Source organism: Meriones unguiculatus, chromosome 4 (genome assembly GCF_030254825.1).
Source record: "Meriones unguiculatus strain TT.TT164.6M chromosome 4, Bangor_MerUng_6.1, whole genome shotgun sequence".
Lineage (NCBI taxonomy): Eukaryota > Metazoa > Chordata > Mammalia > Rodentia > Muridae > Meriones > Meriones unguiculatus.
Window position 1 is genome coordinate 5,611,383 of NC_083352.1, and position 20,348 is coordinate 5,631,730.

Genomic DNA, 20,348 nt, shown 5'->3' on the forward strand with positions numbered 1-20,348 from the left:
CAGTGCAACCTTCATCACTGTAGAAAACCCAGGGAGGAAGGTGGAGGTTTAATTTTGGTGAAGGTAATGGTTGCCTTTGAGTAAGGCAAGGAGGCAGGGAGCTTGGTGCGATGTCCCAGGAGGCTCTCGGCTAGGTCTGTGCCACCTCTTTGTAGTCTGGTTGTGTCACTGAGAGAAAAGACAGAAATGGGTTGACACATGCTGCAGCCCATGTTTATATGTGTCTGTTTTAGATGTATTTAAGGTATTTCACCCCTAGAAGAAGAATATTTTTATCATTTATGTATGGGTCCTGACTCGCTCTCTCTCACTCTCTCACACACACAAACACACACTTTAGATCCATATGATGACTGTTTAATTATTATATCTTTAAATAGGTGGTACTGTATGCTTATTATTTACATTATTATCTTGAGGTGGTTTCAAAAAACTTTGAACTTAAAAGCTTTAAAAAAAAATAAGCATTTCCAAATGCTGTCTCCACAGAGGAAGATTTTGTTTATGTCTTCACCCCTATTTCTTGTGTTTTCTGAAACACTTTCCTCTCCATGTCCAAACTCTTCTTGGTGCACTTCCTGGACACCAGAAAATCACTCACTGGTGCTACTCCCACAGTGAGCAGAACTCATAGGCACCTTTGTCATTCTACTGCCAGCGTCTTTTCTACTTGGTTTTCTGCCCATTCGGGACCATTTCCGCTTAGTCACATCTACTCTTAGGCAATGCTCCAACTGCTCAGTGTCCTCCTTGATAGCGTTTAAAACTGAAGAGATGCTGGATTCGAGCAAGAGTTCAGAGTGAGGTGGTGTTTCCTCCTGTCGGGAGCTGGAATCCCAGAGATGAGGGACACTCAGTGCACTGTGTTCCAGAAGGCCATTGTCTGTGGTGCTCACATCTCCACTGGAATAAGGCGCCATTCGGTTCTCCTGGTTAACTTTCCTCTGTTGCTGGGTGATAATTTCCGAGAAAGTACTGTGAGACTATGAAAACATTCTGTCCCATCAAAATTCTACCCAGTGATTTTTCATGGAGCCTTCATTTTTGGGTTAGTAAGTTCTTTCTCTGAGGGCTGTGACCACATTTCCCCATCAGCACTGGCGTTCTGCTCTAAGAGCCCTCTTGCCCTCTTGTTAATTAGTTCCTTTGTTAATAGGGTGAGACGTGGCCATCATATCCCCCTGCCAACAGCTACCTCTTTTGGATGGGTTCACTGGTTCTCTGCGGGCACCATCCTCTTTGTTGCCAGTACTGAACCAGCAATTTGTTTAGGAAAAATTGTTCTGTCTAAAGACCTGGCACTAAGGAATGGCAAGACCTTTGTCTGGGTAGTATGTACAAAAAGTAACAAATTTATCCCCAAACCTGCAGTTTTAACCCAAAGTTCCAGAGTTACCTCTTGGCTTTTTCTTCCACGGTCACCTCTCGTCTCAGATACTGCTGTCTTCCTCACACATGTGCAGACTATATATATATATACCAAGTATGAGCTGGGTGTGGTTTACTCTTTTTTGTGTGGAAAAGAACATTGTGAAATGTCTGAGGCCCTGAGAAGGATCCTAAGTAGTTTTACAAATTATTTCAAGTTTTAATTTTGCAGTAATCTTTGGGATGTGGTTATTATCATTTTATTCTGTGTTTAAAAGCCACTTGTACTCAGAATGTATCTATGTATACACACCCGTAGCGGAAGGTTCCTCCCAGATTCTTAGCTGACACACACATTCTTGTTTCTATGCTACTGAAAGATTCATAATCAAAAGCCCACCTGTTGGAGCTCCGGCCCTACATTGAGTAGCTGGGCAAGGTCTCTTAACTGAGGACCTGAGTACCCTGAATGATATCAGACACCCTCATCTCTGCAGATGAACTGGGCCAGAGCGAGAGGACTTTTTTTCCTACTTTATTTCATGACAGATGTAACCAAATTCACCAGATGTGTTTAAATACTTTTTAGCACAAGGTCAGCATTGGGGAAAAGTCTTCTGGATGGGGTATTTTCTTGCAATGGGGAACTGCTGCCAAAATCATGTTTTTATGCCTGTGTATGTGCACAAAAGCCTGTCAGGTCTGAGCTGGTAGGATTTGGTACTGACAGTCAAAACAGGAGGAAGCATACGCTTTAGAGAGCCATGAACCACGAGCTAAGGCTGCAAAGCTGTGATGGAGACTCAAGCCAAGGGCAATGAGAGTTTCCATCTTTCAGGAGAAACAAGTGCCCGTGGAGATGTGAAGCCATGGGAAAAGTAGACTCCACTCTCCACTGTACCAGCAGCATTAGCCACACCGAATGGGGGAGGGTGCTCCCACGGAATGTGAGCCCAGCGTCTGGCAGTGACTTGAATGCCACTTACAGTGTTCATCTATTTATCTCCTAGCCAGCGAAAACGTTGTGATCAGTCACTTGTTCCAGTCAAAACTGTCACAAACGGGATCTCTCATCTCTTCCTCCCCATCATGTAAATTCCGAGGACACAAATCCACCCTCCTCAGTAAGAGAACTGCGTCTTCAGTGGCTGGAGTAAATAAGAGCTATCTAGAACTTAGCAAGGTAGGAGCTTTGTGTCTTACTTCTGCTGCATTTGAGTTCACTGAGTGCTGTCTCTTCCCTCCTAAACGGCACAGTTTGAGTGCAGTGCTAAGACATTCACCTTCTAACAGAAGGAACTGAAGGAAAGATGCTGAATTTTAATTCAATCGGAGATATTCATACCCTGACAGAAGGAACTAAAGAAAGATGCTGGTCTGGTTGCCTTTCTGTTGCCATGATAAACACTGTGACCAAAAGTCAGGGGAGGAAGGGGCTTATTTCACCTCACACTTTTCAGCCAGTCACTGAGGGAAGTCAGGGCAGGAATCTGAAGGAAAGACAAAAAGGAATGCTGTTGCTGACTCACTGTCTGGCTGGATCACTGGCTCGTGTTAGCTAGGTTTCTCATACAGCACAGTCCAGGGTCCAACAAATGGGACCATTCGGTGGGCTGGCCTCTCCCCCACTGAGGAAGACAATCCTCCTCAGACAAACGCACAGGCCAACGGATAAAGACATTCACTTCGTTGAGACCCTTTCCCGGCACTTCAGGGCGATTGGCTTAGAAGACGTGAACTTTCTGTTCTATCCCATTGACCTGATTGCTTCCAAGGTTTGGGTCTGGAAATGAAAAATTATCATTTCTTTTATTTTCTGGGGACCAGAGTGTCTCCACCACGTACCTGTAGACTTTAAGCTTGCTGTATTACACTAATTGTTGGTGTTTCTCCCACATATGCTGAACTTCCATGGAAGGCTCTGTCTCTAAAAGAGAGAGATAAATCCCTGTGCCGAGTTATCTCATGTGCTGAGGGAATGTCTGCCACTGCTTTGTTTCTTGAGAGCAGAAGAGCAGACTGCTTTACAAGCCCCTTGCTTATGTCTACCAAAAGACAGAACAGGAGAAGCACGGTTCAGAAGGGGCCAAGAACAGCTGACTTTGAAAATGCAGTTACTGGGGCAGGTTGAAACAAATATCAGCTCTCCAGTTCAAAGGAAAGCAGGGTTTAAGATGCTGCCCCTTTTGAAAAATGACAGATGAGTGTGTATGTGTGTGTATGTATGTGTATGTATGTGTTTGTTCATCTGCGTATACCTCTACATGTATGTGTCTGTGGCTATGTGTAGATGCATTGTAGACATATCAGTATGTATGTAATTGGGTACATATGTGTATATGTATGTGCACGTGTCTCTGTATGCGCATATGAATATGTATATGTGTGCATGCATCAGTATGCTCTTGTATACTGTGCATATGTATGTCCATTGTGTTTGTGCTGTACCTGTATGCATGTACATGTGTGTGCCTGTCTGTGTAGATATGTATTTGTGTTTGTATGTGTCTACATATTTGCCCATTAGTGTGGTTGTGTATGCACGTGTGTGGAAGCATGCCTGTTTAAATCTATATGTATACATGCTTGTGTGTGTGTGTTCATGCTTGCCTGTGTGTGCACATGCCCTTAGTCAGCAGATACGAAGATCAGTGACGCATAGGCATGCTGCAGAGTTAGGCCTGGCAGGTTCCCCTCCCAGAACTTAGAAAGACCATCTCCACATTAGAAAGACAGGGGTCCCTGTGGGAAAAGCTTGATCCCAAAGGTCCTTTTGTCCAGGACATTATTCTGCAGCTCTAAACTGTGAATTTTCACCTCAATTGTTAAGCTTTTGAGACCTGGACACCCTTAGGCTCTTCCTGGGAGGACTGGAGAAGGGATATAATTCACAGGAGCAAGCTGCTCACTTAGAAAACCTTGTGCCCCACATCCAGGGGTGGAGATTCATTTTTGCCACGATTCCTCAAATGCTTTGCTCGCCACTGCCCTCACCTTTGCCTTCAACCTAGGCCAGTTCTTATACATCTTGCCCTGAGCCAGAAACATGGAATTTTGCCCATTCCCTAACTGGAGATGACTTTGGATGTTGAATTTGTAGGAACGGGCTGATGCTAGCCAAGCATTTCATTTTGCATTCACTTGTCAGCCACAGTGAGTCACTGCTCCGCATAGTCCATCTTAATGGAAGGAAATGAGCTGCCGTCCTCGTGGTCCCAGACAGACGATCATCTGTCATTAGCTACTGTCCTCACAGATCTACCAAACACATAATTGTGTTTCCTCGGAGTTTTTTCTTCCATGCTGTTAAGAGAGATTCTTTTAGAGCAGTGGAGGTGTTAGTGGATGCCTTATAATTCTGTGGAAAGGAAGGTATCATCTTTCAGCCCCTGCTGGGACTTAATTAATTACCTCCCACCCTTTCCTTCTTCACTCTGGCACCATTTTCACTTTAAAACTTTAAAATGTTTTCATTATCACTTAATCTTTGCTGCATACGATAGTTTTCTTTTAAGAGCTGGATGTACTCTTTATTGAAGAACGCTGTATTCTGTCAGTTTTCAAGCATAAGCACCTTACTAACTAACCCACCCCTTTTAGCAGTTAAAAAAAAGAAAGGGGGGAGGGGAAAGAAGGCATCAAACTCACACATTTATGCTATGATAACTGTCTTAAGAGAGCAACTCTTAAGTTGCTCTTAAGTAACAACTCAAAGAACAAAATTATAACAAGGCAGCATCTTTCTGCCCCAGGCTAAGCTACATTCCTGAGTAAGGTGGACAGCTGGTTCGTAACCAGGGCAAGCCTGCTCCTCTAATCTGTGTTTAGCGTGAAATTAAAATGGGATGAGCAGGTAGTGCCTGTGACGTAAGTAAGAGCCCTGAGTGTGAACGGTTAGCAGCGGAGACGGTTGCCTCCCCAGCAGCTGCCCACTTCCCAAAACTGGAGTAACACCTCGAATGTCCTGTGCACTGACTTTCATGACCTCCTGACATAAGTATTTGTCTGTAGGTGCATTAATATGAGCGGAAAGCTTCATTTTTCTTTTTTCCTTCTAAACCAAAAGCAAGTAAGATAAATATGTCCTCCTTGTCCCCCCTTACAGTTATTAAAAAAGAGGGGAACTTCCACTTTCCTGCAAAGACTGGAACGCGGGGACCCCATCACCACCTCGTCACAACTCACGGTCAGTGGCCTTCAGATCCAAAAGCTCCCTGTTTGTTTCAGTGTAATGTGTGGATGTTACAGTTTCTTTTCTATTCCTCACACCTTGAGTACCTTCAGAAGAAAGGCCACACACATACATACATACGCACATACATGTGAGTGCTGAGCCAATGCATCACACACGAACACATGCCATGGATCGCGTTTAGACACCGATGCCTGTCCTGCTCTGTCCCTCCGCCCACCGTCGCTCAGGGACTACATCCTTCTCTCTCCGCAGAAGTCTCTGGCGGACATCAAGGCGAAGCTGCAGAGAGGCAGCCCCCACTTCATCCTCTGCATCAAGCCCAACACGTCCCAGCTGCCTGGCGTGTTCGACCACTTCTATGTGTGCGCCCAGCTGCAGTACCTCGGGGTCCTGGGGCTGGTGAGGCTGTTCCGCTGTGGGTACCCAGTGCGCCCTTCCCTCGAGGACTTCCTGTGCAGGTCAGTCCACAACCGTCGTTCTGCCCTCTGTGGAGAAGCCACACTGGCGCCATTTCGGCAGACACCTTTCAGTGTCTTTTTTTGGAGTAAAATGTCCAGTGCTTCTGCTGTCATTCAAAAGCAAGAGAATCGGGGGGGGGGAATGAAGGGTGTCAGCAAAGCTGATATGAAAAGTGACCAGACTTGCTGAGGACAGGACTTTGTGCGGCTGTCCATGGCCGGAGAGGTTTACAAAATTGTGACACACGGTATTTGCATAAAATTCATATGATTGGTATGAATGTGGTTTTTTTCCTTTATCTTGTATGAAGAAAATACAGTCTAGATGAGCTTTACTGAACAGGACCTTTCCTCCTTCTTTGTGGAAATGGCTGTTCCCTGGAATGTAGCAGGAGCATCATTGAATGTTGTTTGTAGCCATTTTTTTCTCACTACAGTGGTCACAGAGATGGTAAACAGTGCAAAATATAGGTAAGGCATATTTTTTACGTGGCCCTATAGGAACGTTCGTTGATCCCAGTACTGGGCAATTTCAGCTCAAAAGCACTATGTGCCCAAACAGTGCGCTGACAAGGAGAAGGCTGGGGTACACGGCCTTGTGTTTTCAGAGATGAGCCCAGTTGCACACACCTTTGCCACAAAAGTTTGCCAGGTGTATTCACAGCAGCCCCAAAGCCGAGCCAGGCTTTGGACCAATATCTACTCACAAGTGCTCTGTGATGTGTGTGTGTGTGTGTGTTGGGGGAGCGTGTGTCTGTTTAACATGTTCCGGTGTGTGTGAGTGTGAGCTGCAGGTTGACATCAAGTGTCTTCCTTCCATCACTCTCCTTATTTTGTGAGACAGGGCCTCACGGTGACCATGGGACACACCAGTTTGGAAAGACTGGCTGTCTGACCAGCGTACTTCAGTATAGCTCTGTGTCTGCCTCCCTAGCTTTAGGATTACAAGCTCCTTCTGCTTTGTCTGGATTTTCCTCATGGACGCTGGTGACATGAACTCAAGTTCTCATGTTTGTGACATGTGGTACTTTGAACAAGATGTCCACCATAGGCTCTTATATTTGGACAGTTTGTCTCTAGTTGGTGGTGCTGTTTGGGGAAGATATGGAACCTATAGGGGTAGGGCCTTGTCCCTGGGGAGGAAGTGCGTCCCTAGGGGTGGGCTTTGATAGTTTGTAACCTCACCCCAATTTCCATTCACCCTCTCTGCCTTCTGTCCCTGTCATCATGGATATCTAACCCTCAGCAGCACAAGCCAAATAAACTCTCCTTAAGCTGTCTTCATGGTGTTTTACTCCAGCAGAAGAGTACCTGATGTAAAAGGCAAACACTGAGTCACGAAGCCATCCTCCCCAGCCCATCTATCCGTAAACCTTAGGCTGATTTTAAGAAAATGAATGAATCAAAACTCTAAATGAATCTGCTTTCAGGAAAGTAGTTGATGCCCATTAATTTAGCTTGCAAATGCATGCTAATATTCACTCTTCTGGTTTGGAGCTCTAGTCTAGAGCATTGTTGTGACTCTACATCCTGGAAATGCTCACAGCCTTGTCCACCAACAGAGCCGTACATGCACAGCTAAGCAATAGATGGGGCTTGTAATAGAATATGAACCATATGTCACAGAAGACAGGAAGGAGGCCACGCAGATCTGGCTTTCAGGTGAAGTTAGTATTAATCTTGGTAAAGATAGTATTAATGCTTATAGCTATTTTATAGACATACTATCTCATAATTTATATGGGACAATTACAAAGTTGGGGGTTAGATAGGAGTAAACTAAGCCTGGATATAAGAGTGAACTTTACGAGGCTTGGATAGGAGTGGTGGGGCCTACTATTGATAATTGTTTGTTAGCATATACCTCATCAGTGTCTGCCTAAGTAGAAATCAAATCATATCAATCTTCAGAGACATATAGCTTTAAAAGGGGTCTATGATCTTGTTTTTTCATCTTAATTGGCTTGTTAGGTGAGCTCTCCTGTACCACTAAGTTCAAGTGGTCTTTGGGTGAATGAGTTGTAAACCTGCCTACAAGTAAGTTTTTTAAAAGGTTACACTATCTGAAGAAAAACCAGAGCATCCATATGTAAGTTTGAAACTAAGAGACTCCCCCAAATACACCCTAAACCTTCAGGATGGGACCAAGCATGGGGTGGAATTCCCGGCTTTGGGTTTTACCTCTGCCACTATTCGATGCCAAAGGCTGACTGGCAGTCCTGCCTATGGAGGAGGGAAATCATATTCCAGTGTCTGGTCACCACTGAAGGCCATGGGCTTGGTCAGTAGGACTAAGTATTTCCAGCCCAAAGAGTATCTTAGACTACATGTGCCATAATCCCTAGCAGACCACATCGGAGCTTAAGGCTCCCCACATTCTGTGAATGCCTGAGGTCAACACTAAGAATGAGTGTCCCCAACAGCTGGCCAGAAATATTGAGATTGGTGAAGGGTGGGCGGCTCTTTGAAAACTCTGATGTCATCTCTCGGGGGCAACTGTTGTTTTGTTTTGACATCTCCCTTGAAATGCCAATTCCTTTAAAAATTGATAATGCAGACAATGTAAAGTCTCCAGCTAACCCAAATCCAGCTAAACCAAAAGCTATCAGTTTGCCAAGCTTCTCAAAGAGCCGTCCTCCAAGTTGGAGATGTTCTGTGGCCAAGAGGAAGGACTTGTCCACCGACAGGAGCAGCACGCTTCCCACATTGGCATCTTTGTTTAGTGAGGCTGTCTTAGGAACGTGGTATCACTCAAGCTGGGACTAAGGGAACCCTGGGAGATTCTCCAGGCAACTTCACGGTTTTTCCTAATGCTATCACAACAAGCAGAGGTCTGAATTGCTGTGTCCCTACAGAATAGGGCAGGCAAAGGTCACGACTCCTTGTGTGAGGTGCTACACGTCATGGTGACGGGGAGTTTATCTTATTCTACCATTTGTATTTGTATAGCTCTCTGTCAGAGCCTGCCTCAATAAAAATAGATTATGCAAAATTAAGCACAGGTTTTCACATATACTTCTCTTAAGATAATGGCTTCTCAGGGTGGATTGGTTTCTATGGGGGGAGGGCTTCCCCTCTCTGAAGAGAAGTGCATGGGAAGGTGGGGAGAGGGGATGGGAGGGTGGGATGGAAAGGAGATGGGAGAGGGCTACCATTGGGCTGAAAAGTGATTAAATACATTAATCAATGAAAAAAAAAAGAGAACGGCTTCTCATCGGGGACCATCTCTATTGACGGGTCTTGTAGGCACTAAGTGAGTATCTTCAGGATTCGGACATATGACTTGATGTTTGCCTATCATGTGTGAGGCCCCTGGTTCAGTTCCTAGCATTCACAGACACACACACACACACACACACACACACACACACACACACCTGCCTTCAGATAAAACCTTGCCGAGGTAATTAACCGAATCTCAATTTAGAGTAAGAATTTTGAATAACAAAAGACCATGCTTTTGAATTTATATTAGATAAAGAGTTTGGTTGTAGAAAACGCTGTTTGTGAGTTAATCTCTGTATTCCTTTTAACATTTTCTTATCTGAATGGGATGTGATTTCCTCTTGTCTTTATTTTCAGTGGCTAAGCAGAAATGAAATTATTAACTTATTACTACAGAAACGTGTCTCCATCACTCTGAATGTGATAAAAGCATTGATCTACAGAGAGATTCCCAATCTCTGTGGAGCTTGACTAAAATGCGATCAAAACACTGCTGTCAATGAGCTGACTTTATTTAACACTCCCTGCACACCCCGAAGCTCACCTGCATTCTGAAATGACCCACACAAGGAAGCACCATTATCAGAACTGACAAAAATCCATCAAAGCAAACAGCTCACCATGCATGAAAGCTGTGCTCACCCCGAAAGTCTCAGATGAAAGGAAGAAGAAAGCTGTCCAGTGTTGCAGTTCAGGGGTAAACAGCTACTTACCTGCATAACCTTTGTTATTTCTGAATTCCAGTATGGTGGTAGGTTGGCAAATGCAGACAAGTATGCACTGGTGTACTGGGTGGGAGACAAATGTCCTGGTTTGCTTTCTGTTGCTGTAACAGAGTGCCACCATCAACAGCAACCTGAGGGGGAAAGGGGTGATTTTTATCTCATAGCTGATAGTTCAACATGAAGGGGAACCAGAGCAGGAGCGTACAGAGGGCAGGAGCGCACAGAGGACAGGAACTCACAGAGGACAGGAACTCACAGAGGACAGGAACTCACAGAGAGCAGGAACCTGGAGGCAGGACACAGAGGCCATGGAGGGTGCTGCTTACTGGCTTGCTCTCCATGGCTTTCTCAGCTTGCTTTTTCATACAGCCCAGTCAGGACCATTTGCCTAGGGATGTCAGGACCCTAGATACTTCCACGCCAACCATTAATCAAGAAGATGCCCGAAGACTTCCCTACAGGCCGTTCTGAGAAAGCATAATCTCTGACGTGTCATCTGAAATACTTACCTTCACCTTCAGGCTCTTCATGCAGACTCTGGCTTGTCACTACTTTACAGCCTAAGAGGGCCTGCATGTGCCTTTTGTAGCAAGGGTGACAGATCGGAGTCTCTATGCTAAGAACTTTCTCTGTTACTTCAGTTTGTGAGACCTTTTAGCACGGCGTTGTAGAGGTCACTTCTCACCAACCTAGTGGGCAGCCCACCACCACCAATCCAAACTCTGGGCCTTATAGCAACAAAGCTTTTGTGCAGCAGCAGGGCTTAGCTCATACCAGCTGTGAATCTGGTCTTTGCTTTGTGACAGAATCCAGGTTTCAGGACTATCATAGATTCACAAGACTCCCTTGATGAGCCAGAAGAAAAGGGGAGCCCAGCGTTCCCTCAGATCCCACTGAGGCAGTACCCACAGGACGAAACAAGGCCCTACCCACAGAAGGCTACATAACACACACAGAAGCATATGCAGTCCCATCTCAGCCATTTTGCCTTGTTAGTCCATCCCAAAACTTAGTGGCATAAAAAAAATGTATTCTTCAGTCAGCTGGGATGAGTGGGTTCTCTCCCACAGATGTGGCCAGACAGCAGGAGAGCTGGGGCAAGCCTGCATGGTCCAGATGTAAGAGCATTTCTTCAGGCCCACATTGTTTCTTCTGGTTCCTTGCTACCCCACTGTGGGCGTCGCTCCAGTGAAGCAGCCCATATCTCCTGCCTTGATAAAAAGCTCCCGAGGGGCTGGAAGGAAGCTTTGATCCTTCTCAGTTGAGCACAGTGAGCTCTCCTTTGGTTCTGTGAGGCACAGCGGCTGCAGCCAATGCAGATCTTTCTAGTAGAATAGAAGCAGCAGAAGTGGTGACACTGGTGTCAAGGTGCTGTATCCTTTGAAGGGGAGGCAAGGGTACACGAAAGCAAAGGAACGCCATGTGCAGACAGGCCTCAAGTGTGAACTGACGCGATTCTTATCATTCTCTAGTTTGTACCATTAACTCCGTGTGTCGGAAAGCATCTTACTGCCACACGTTTATGGAATAGAAGGAAGGACTCATCAAAGGCCATGTCACCTTTCAAAAAAAAAAAAAAAAAAGCCATGCAAGTGTGAGCACCTAATTTCAACGCCAGCACCCATGTAAAAAGGCCGGGAATGGTAGGTCATTGTTATAACCCTGGCTCTGAGGAGGGAGAGACAGCCAACATGGCTAACCTACCAGAGAACACAGGTTCAGGGAGACACTGTCTCAAATGTTTCCTGGGGAATGACATCCAAGGATGGCCTCTGACCTACACACTCACACACTCACATATACCCAAAAGAACATAAGAACTCATGCATATAGACACACACACAAAGAGAGAGAGAAAGAGAGACTTTGGACGTATCTTGTCTGGCCCCAGCTATCCTTTAGTAGCTCGCTGCTGCTGATGCTATGACCCAGGTTGTTTCACAGTGGGCTGGGCCTTCACGGTGCCCTGGACTCACGGATCCCCCTCTCTCCCCGATTTTCCTGTCCCCTCTTCTCTTTCTTCCTCTCAGTTTCTGTCCTCCTCTGGGATCAGGAATCTTGTGTGGTACGTGCCCAGGGGGGTGGTGGCATGGCTCTACAAGCGTTTGTTTATGTTTGGCAGGGAGTGCAGGGCCCGATCACAGAGGAGAGAGGCTTATACTTAATGAGGTGACTGTATTTGCAAAGGACAGAGGATTTGACCAGCCCTCCGATGACTGTGTTATGCTTGGCCTGGGGAGTACCCAGAGCGGCATTTTCAGATCGACACTGGGAGAAATCCTGCCTGGAAATAGCACGAATCATTTAGCTTGCCCAAGCCACACGGGATGATCAAAGGCTGCGCTGTGAATGGACAGAGCCGTGACAGTGAACAGTGCAGGGGACAGGATGGAAAGAAAACACACATAAGTTGATGGGATTCAAAGTCAAGGGCGGCAACCATCCAATGAGACAGGCAGTCACCGGGTTGCCGTCTGTGCTCAAAGTTTCTCAAAGTGTCCTTGTGGCAGGCTGGAGATGCCAGCCCATTTCAGCACATCTTTAATAGAAACAAGATTTATAAGGTCAGGGGATATTAAACCTGAAAGTTTTGATTGGCAAATGACACATTTTCTTACAAGGCAATTTTGCCAAATCTGACTGTATTCATTGTGCCAAATCTGTTGGGCTTCTGTGAGATGTAGTGTAATCAGGATAAGGAAGGCCTTTATTTTGTCAATGAAATATAAACTGGCAGAAGCTTATGCAATGGCTGGGAAGTCCTTCCAATGTACGTCTAATCGAGTGTATCTTTACTTACAACTTGTTTTCTGCTCAGTGGATGGTGGGTCAGCAGCCCTCCGTCAGCTGCCTCAACAGTCAGGAGAGGCCCCAGCACGAAGACAGCCACGGCTGTGTGGTCTGCTCACTGTGGCCTGGGCGGCTGGCCGGCAAACAGGAGAGGGGGCAGGGTGTTCAGTATCCTGACACAGGCAGGGTGTGTGGGCTTGGCCTGAGGGCAGCTAACCCTCAGTACGGACTTGTCTCTTTTGCAGATAGAATTGTGCAAAGTGTCCTTCATGAAGTGGACAGATAATGACAGGTGAGGTGTGTTGTTGTTTGCTGGGTTTGGTGCTGTGACTGGAGCCGGAAGTTCGGCATGCTTCACAGATGCTTTGCCACGGAGCCCGCTAAGAGGGCCTTCAGCGCTCACTCTTACAGTCTGACACAGACCCCAACTTCTGCCCATCATTCGTTCATCATTCATTTCTTCATTACTTATTCTTTCACTCTTACCTTGTACAAGCGTTTACTGAGTCACAAAGTCCTTGTAACTTGGAGTCCCCGCAAGCTGTAGCTTTGTGGCGATGGTCACTGTGTCTCGTGGAGGGGCCCTCTAGGGTAATTGTTGACATTAGGTAGGTGATAGGATATGTGATTACTAATTGCCTTGGTACTGAGCTGAAGCTCAGAAGTAGAGCACTTGTGTAGCATAGCCTAGGCCGTGGGTTCAGTCCCCAGAGCTGCCAGATGATAGCAGAGGAAAGCACTGACTGCAGGCTGTTTTGACAGTACTTTCCTGAGCTGTGAGAATGGTTCGGCAGGTAAAGCATCTTCTGTAAAAGGGTCAGGACCTGAGTTTGGATCTGTAGCCCCCACATTAAAAGCTAGAAGTGGCCAAGCATCCATAGCCCTGCTCTATGGGAAGAGGGAAAAGACAGGAGGACCCCAGGGGCTCACTGTAAAGTCAGTCCAGAAGAATCTATGAGCTTTGGGTCCTCAAAAGATGGTGTTTGGAAAGATAAGGTGGATAGAGAGGGAGATGCCTGAAATTGACCTCTGACCTCCACACATACATGCTCAGGCAACTGCACCCACACATGCACACGGTACACATAGAATACATACACAAGTAAATAAATAGAATCGTCATGTGTTTTTCCCTAAATAAGATCATCCTCTGGAGTGACCCTTTATCCACCATAAGCAATCCACTGCCTCACTGAGCAGCCACCTCATAAACCCCTTCTGCCCATCATTGGCATAAGCAATGGAGACTCTCTTCCCTCTGGTCCTTGAGTGGTCAACAATAAATTGCTGTCTCAATCTCTCTCTCTCTCTCTCTCTCTCTCTCTCAAGATTTATTTATTTATTATTTACATAGCATTCTGCCTGCATCTGTGCCCACTCACCAGAAGAGTAGTGCCAGATCTCACTATAGATGGCTGTGAGCCACCATGTGGGAATTGAACTCAGGACCTTTGGACAATCAGCCAGTGCTCTTAACCTCTGAGCCATCTCTCCAGCCCTGTCTCAATATCAAGGCTATAAATATAGCCATTGCCTACCCTAAGCCTTGTCCAGAATCATCTGAAATAGTTCATCAAGGATTCTACACCCAGGATAAATGCAAATGTTAAAAAAGTAAGAAAAGAGCAATTCCGGCAAGAAAATGCAGTCTCCCAGACATTCCCTCTATTGGACTAAGTCTCCTGTCTTTAAGACCCCAGTGAAAATGAAAACCCGTAGATGAATACACCTGTAATGTGCAGAGGACCTCTACTGCAAAGGAACTGAAATGCCACGTGTGCCCTTACACCTCTGCAGGGAAAGCCCAGAGCCCTGTCTGCACAGGCCTGTAATCCCCTTTCTGCTTGGCTTTGGCTCAGACTTAGCTCATCAGGCTCTAGGCATCTTGGCCAAGCGTAAATCTCCTCTTATTTCTCTGCTAGATCTTCACTTTCTGCCATTCCCAGCAGACAGTTTGCTGTCAGGAAAAGGCTGTTTGATGACAGTCACGGGGCAGCTGACAGCAAACGCCTGTTGCGTGAACTACGCTGGAACGGCTGATGTGACTTTCTGTGCAGTGTTCTTGCTGAGCTCTGTATGATGTATTTGAAACGTAGACTTGTTGATACCCCACGGTGGCTGTGCTGATGATGGCCTGCTTATTATTGCCGGACAGTTTACAATGTTCACTTTAACCCTAACTCTTTCCCCACGGAACCGTTCATTAGATGTTGTGGGTGTGACTGGTCCCATCTGTGTGTCTGCAGGTTATTTAGCAATATTCCCACTTTGAAGCAAATACTCTGGACCATTTTCTGAGATTTCTGGTCACATAGTAACTAAACAGACATTTGCAAATTCATACTTTTATTCCATAGGGAAAAGGAGGCTGCGTTTTCTGTTTCTTCCTCAGCTTTTGAATGCTTAATGAACTAAGTGCATTCTCTGCTACCCTGTGAGTTTGGAGATTAATTTGTACATCAGGGATATTTTTAAAAATGAAACCATCACATAACAAGAGACACTGTCTTTGTCTCATATTTATGTGAGACTATTTTTAACTTATGAAAAGATCCGAAGCAGAACTGACCCACTTTACAGAAAAAGCACACAAAACACAGACCACTCTGCACTCCCGAGAGCCCCTACTTCTTAAACCAAAGCTCTTATTTCCACGACAGCCTCATTAGAGAATATTTATATTATATGAATGAATGCCATCCACATTTAGGAATATTTAATTTTAGAACAAAAAGTAATTTGTTTTCTTACCAAGAAATCCATAGTCTTACAGAAATATATTGCTTCAGAATAAAGTGATTATATTTGGAAACTTCTGCCTTTTTTTTTCAGAGATTACCCACTGATGACTAAATTATTTAGACCTGTGTAGAACCTGAATCTACAGCAATCAAACACTGAATAACTTAAAACAACTTTTAACATACCTAAAACAATAATATTTTTAGGACAATGAATGTTACTAACGAGAGACCTGAAAATGAAGAATTTATATATTGAGTGAGAGAATCAGTAAGAAAATAATCAGGGTGATGCGATCAGTCTTAACATTGGTGAGCTGATGGAGAGAGAACCAGAGCGGCCTTTTTCAGCTTTGATCATCATGACACTAAATATTTAAGTTCCACTCACCAGCCAGAATATCAAAGGAAACATGGATGAAAGTCATCTGTCTTGTTTTAAAGGAACTTTGTTTAGAGGAACAATGAGGCCGCTGCAATACTAGGAAATAAAACCGGCATTTATTCATTAGAGATAATACAATAATGATCTAACAATACAGGGAAGCAAAATTATACTTTTGCTGTGTTGTTTTCATTAATGATGACCTGCATTTCATTTCAAGTCCGACCTTTAATGAATCACCAGGAAGAATCTTTTAAAAGGTAAATATCACATAGGAAAAAATAAATTCATTGACCTTGTATTTGGGATATACACATTTCTAGAATGATTCTTTTCTAAACCCAACATACCTCACCATCAAGACCAACATCCCTCTTGGTAAGTATGTTCCCACCCTTGAATTAAACAGCTCAGAACACAGTGACGGAGAGCTATGCATTGACTCACTCGTCAGCCTTGATCATGCTTGGGCTAGGACTCCCAGTGAAGAGGACACACTGGTAACATCCTAAATGCACAAGGGTCTACCGGGTTCTCATAGGGGTATTAGTCCACTGTGGCAGGGGAACGCGAGGCAGCTGGTGACAGGCAGGAGGTGGCGGTGACACACTGCATTAGGCTCACTTCTCCCTCAGTGCTTGGGACAGCGTTGTCTCACTAAGGTGGAATCTCAGACACCCCCAATGACAGGGTTAAAATCCTGTCAGGTTGGCATCCCGCTGAGCTGTGACACTGCCCAAGGCCTCCCCTGGCATAGTTCCTGTGTCCTGTTCTGTGTGCTGGCTTCCCAGCACAGGCTCTGCCTTCTACATGTATCTGATGCCTGCTTGCTGTCAAAGCTTAACTTGCATGGCCCATGTCGGATTGCATCCTTAGGAAAGGGATGTGAGAACTTCTCTTCCCGCTCTGGCTCTTTCTTGTTAGAACAGAAAAGACATAACCAAGTGTGCTCTTCCACCTGTGCGGCAGCTCTTGCCAGCCACAGATGGATCTGTCCCCACCCTCTATTCCCGGGACCGCACTACCATCCATCCCGTGACCTTTCCTGGTCTCTAAGGCCATTTCACATCTGTCCCTGGGTGTAATCACTACCAGCGTGTCTTTGCTGAACCTCTACTCCAGCATCTTGCCTGACACAGAGCTGGCTTCATTACCCAGCGGGGTTCTGTGACTGTTTCAGTGCTTGCTGATTGTGTTCCTTCTCTGGCAGATAGTTCTTCCAGCACTGTGCCCTGATTCAGTGTGGGAGAAAACACTATTTGCCAACGCTCCTTGACGGTCAGAGTTTGCTAGTGACGCCTGCAGATTTATTTGGAAGGTCACTCAGTATGGACTTAGTTTATTCTCATATTTCAAGCTTTTTCCATTATGGTCATTACGGTAGCCTGTAGTGTGAGTTTAGTTTTTGTGTTGTCTGGCTTTTTGTTTGTTTGTTTGCTTGTTTGTTTTTTAACTTGCCACAAAAAACCTGAGAAAAAGAAATTACCTCCATCACTTTTTCTGTAGGCATGTCTATGGGAGTGTCTTGTGTGTGTGAGAGAGAGAGAGTGAGAGAGTGTGTGTTTGTGAGTGTGTGTGTTTGAGTATGTGTATTTCTATTTATCTTTTGAGAATTTCATACATTTTATATTTTGACATTTTCCCTTCCCTAATTTCTCCCAGATCCTTCTTCATCTTCCTGCCTATCCAACTTCATATTCTATCTATCTATCTATCTATCTATCTATCTATCTATCTATCTATCTATCTATCTATCTATCTATCTCTATCTCTCAATCTGTTGCAAATAGCTTCTTGACTAAGGTTTGGACCTTCTGATCATCCTCCTGCCTCTTCCCAAGTGCCAGGGTTGAGGTGTAAGCCACCATTCCTGGGGGTGTGATTTTATCTGTATTCTTGTGTGTGTGATACCTCCTGATCACCCTTTTCCTGTCAGCAGTTGTGTGATAACACCCACTATTTTATTCTTAATGTGGGGACTGGAGCTTCTAGGGAAGACACTCAGCAAGCTGGATTGGCCACAACTCTCAACCCACAGAGAACATTATTCCAGGTGGCCAGCGGAAAGAGGAGCAAATTGAATCTACCTAGTGACCTCAAGTTCATTTTCTCAAGTTCATTACTGACAAGAAGTCTAGTTAAAGCAGAAGATGGATGGTTTTAAGGGCTGATGTGTAAGCACAGTGAGACCACACCAGGTTAAAGTGTGATGTGGCTGGTCATTGTCTCAGGTCCGGTCCTGTGTGGAGAGCAGAGGAAGTCCTTTCTGGTTGAGGGACAAGCTGGCTCTCAGGAGACCATTACTCCAGCTCTCCCAGGCAGCCTTGCCCTCCACAGATTTGCTGCCGTGGGGAGGGTTTGTTTTGTCCAGGGAGGTCTAGCTCTTCCTAGAATCTAAAATGATGATAAGGGCTGGAAACTGAGCTATCTCTGTGCCTTCGGCATTGATGGAGGACAAACCTGGTTGCACAGGCACTCCCTGGGTGGTTAACATGCTTACATGCAGATGTAAGAAAGGGGCACTGGCAGAGGAGACAGACACACTGTGAAAACAGAGGTGCCTAGCCCTCAGCTCACCTTCAGGTCCCTGTGAGCCTGAGGAAAGAGTCATTATGTGTTAGTGGTCGTTTTATAAATGTGTTGAAGTTTCTCTCTTAACCCAGCTAGCACCCAAATAACTGAGACTGGACTATTATATTTATTTAACATGCTTTACAGCACAAGAACTGAGCAGTATTGGCATATTTTAACCCTTTAAGCTAACCTGGCTTTCTCGCAGCATAAATCCCTGAGATACTTTCTTTTATGGCTTTCTCTATTCAAGTGCCTGCTCCTGATGTTTCCCAGACCTCTCTTCCTGGCTGAATTCCCACTTCCTCTCTCTTTCCTCCTCTCCTGGCTGGCAGGAAGTCCAGCCCTATTCTTTCGCCTTTTCGGTGATTGGCTGTCAAGCCTCTTTAATGACATATCAGGGAACAAATGGGGAGCAAAGTTTAAACCAGAGATTCTCAGAACAAGGATTGCAGCCAGATATGGAGGACACAAACATCAGCATTTGACGCTTTACACGTGACGTACACGTGACATTATGCCTACAATTATGCTTCAGCCAATCAGCTTCCAAGCACCTCAGAACTGACCTGTTCTTACTTCTTTGCCATCTAGCTAGAGTGTCATCTAGCTAGAGTGTCTAGCATTTATTAAAAAAACAACAGACTTTGAATTGTCTCTACTGCTTCTGTCAAACAGCTGTTCAAAGCCATGCCAGTGACCTCTCAGACTTTCTTCTCCCTGTAGGTTTATTTAGCTCTGTGTCTTCCATCATAAAGTGGGAGTCTGGCTAGCAATGTTAGTCCTTTATTCTGTTTAAACCTATGTTTTAGTGCATATTTCTTCCTGTTTGATGAACTAGCACAGAGTTGAGGGTCAGATCATCACTGCCCCTGTATCCTTTGTCCAGCAATCTGAGCAGTGCTGACTCAGATGTAGACACTAGTGTAAATGGAAAATGTTCCCAGGAAGCCTCTACTTCAAGCTCAAGGATCAGGACCCAAAGCTGCTGTGTGCTGAGGTGGAACTGTCACACACCCCGCAGAAAGGCCTCAGGTAAGGGCCTATAGATGCTGAGTCCTGTCCTGGAGAGGAACCTTCTCTCCATAAGAAATGGTGGCCATCCAGGCTGGGGCCAGGGGCACTGATGTTTCCTCTTCCTATCAACATGCAACATGACTGCACACACATGTAGGCGAGGTAGGACTCTGAGAAAGGGGTGGGCAATCCCACTCTGCAGGCTAAGGGGCGGGACAGATCTGGAGCAGGCTGCCCCTAGTGAGACCAGTGGGAGAGGAGGGCTAGGAAGGCACCCAGTGGCCTTCTTTCCTAATGGACTCATGAGCGACCTTCAAGCTGCAGGTGTACAGATCCTATATCATGTTGTTTACTCTGTCTTTTAGTTCAGTTTACACATTTGTATAGAGTGTTTGTTGGAGCGGTACTGTCACAGCAAAAGGAAGGCAAAGTTCCAGGGATTTGTCAATGTCTATGTCCTGTTTCCATTCTCCCCCGAGAACTCGGTAGTTTTGTGGCGGTAGGTGGCCCTGAATGAACCCAACATCACCCGGGACAGCTGGCACTGGCTGTTCAGTCTCACCCTCAGTTTTAATAGCTGATCTTATGAAGTTGGCCGCTGAAGGTTGACATTTTTCCTCTAGCATTTTTAAGGTGTTAATCTTCACTCTAGCCTTTTCCCGAGAAGAAAATTGTCTGCGCTCCATGAAACTGCTCCTCTGAACACAGTGTGCCTTTCAGTTCCGTGTGCTTTGAAGATGTTTTTTCTCTTTATTTGTTGAGTAACTTGCTTGTGATGCCTTTGAGTGACGTTCTCTCTGGGTTCCCCATGCTTGGCTTTTTAGATCTTTGAGTTTGGGGCTCTTACAGATTCAAAGCAATCATGGTACTAAT

At 45.4% G+C, this 20,348-nt stretch overlaps 1 protein-coding gene across 2 annotated transcripts in view; it reads left to right on the forward strand.

Moving 5' to 3' along the window:
• Positions 1–20,348, forward strand: part of Myo16 (myosin XVI) — a 450,668-nt gene that overhangs the window by 320,274 nt on the left and 110,046 nt on the right. For both annotated transcript variants that reach the window (XM_060381367.1, XM_060381366.1), the window contains exons 25-27: positions 2,379–2,551; positions 5,474–5,554; positions 5,816–6,021. In XM_060381367.1, the coding sequence (XP_060237350.1) occupies positions 2,379–2,551; positions 5,474–5,554; positions 5,816–6,021 (460 nt within the window). The remainder of the gene's footprint in view (positions 1–2,378; positions 2,552–5,473; positions 5,555–5,815; positions 6,022–20,348) is intronic.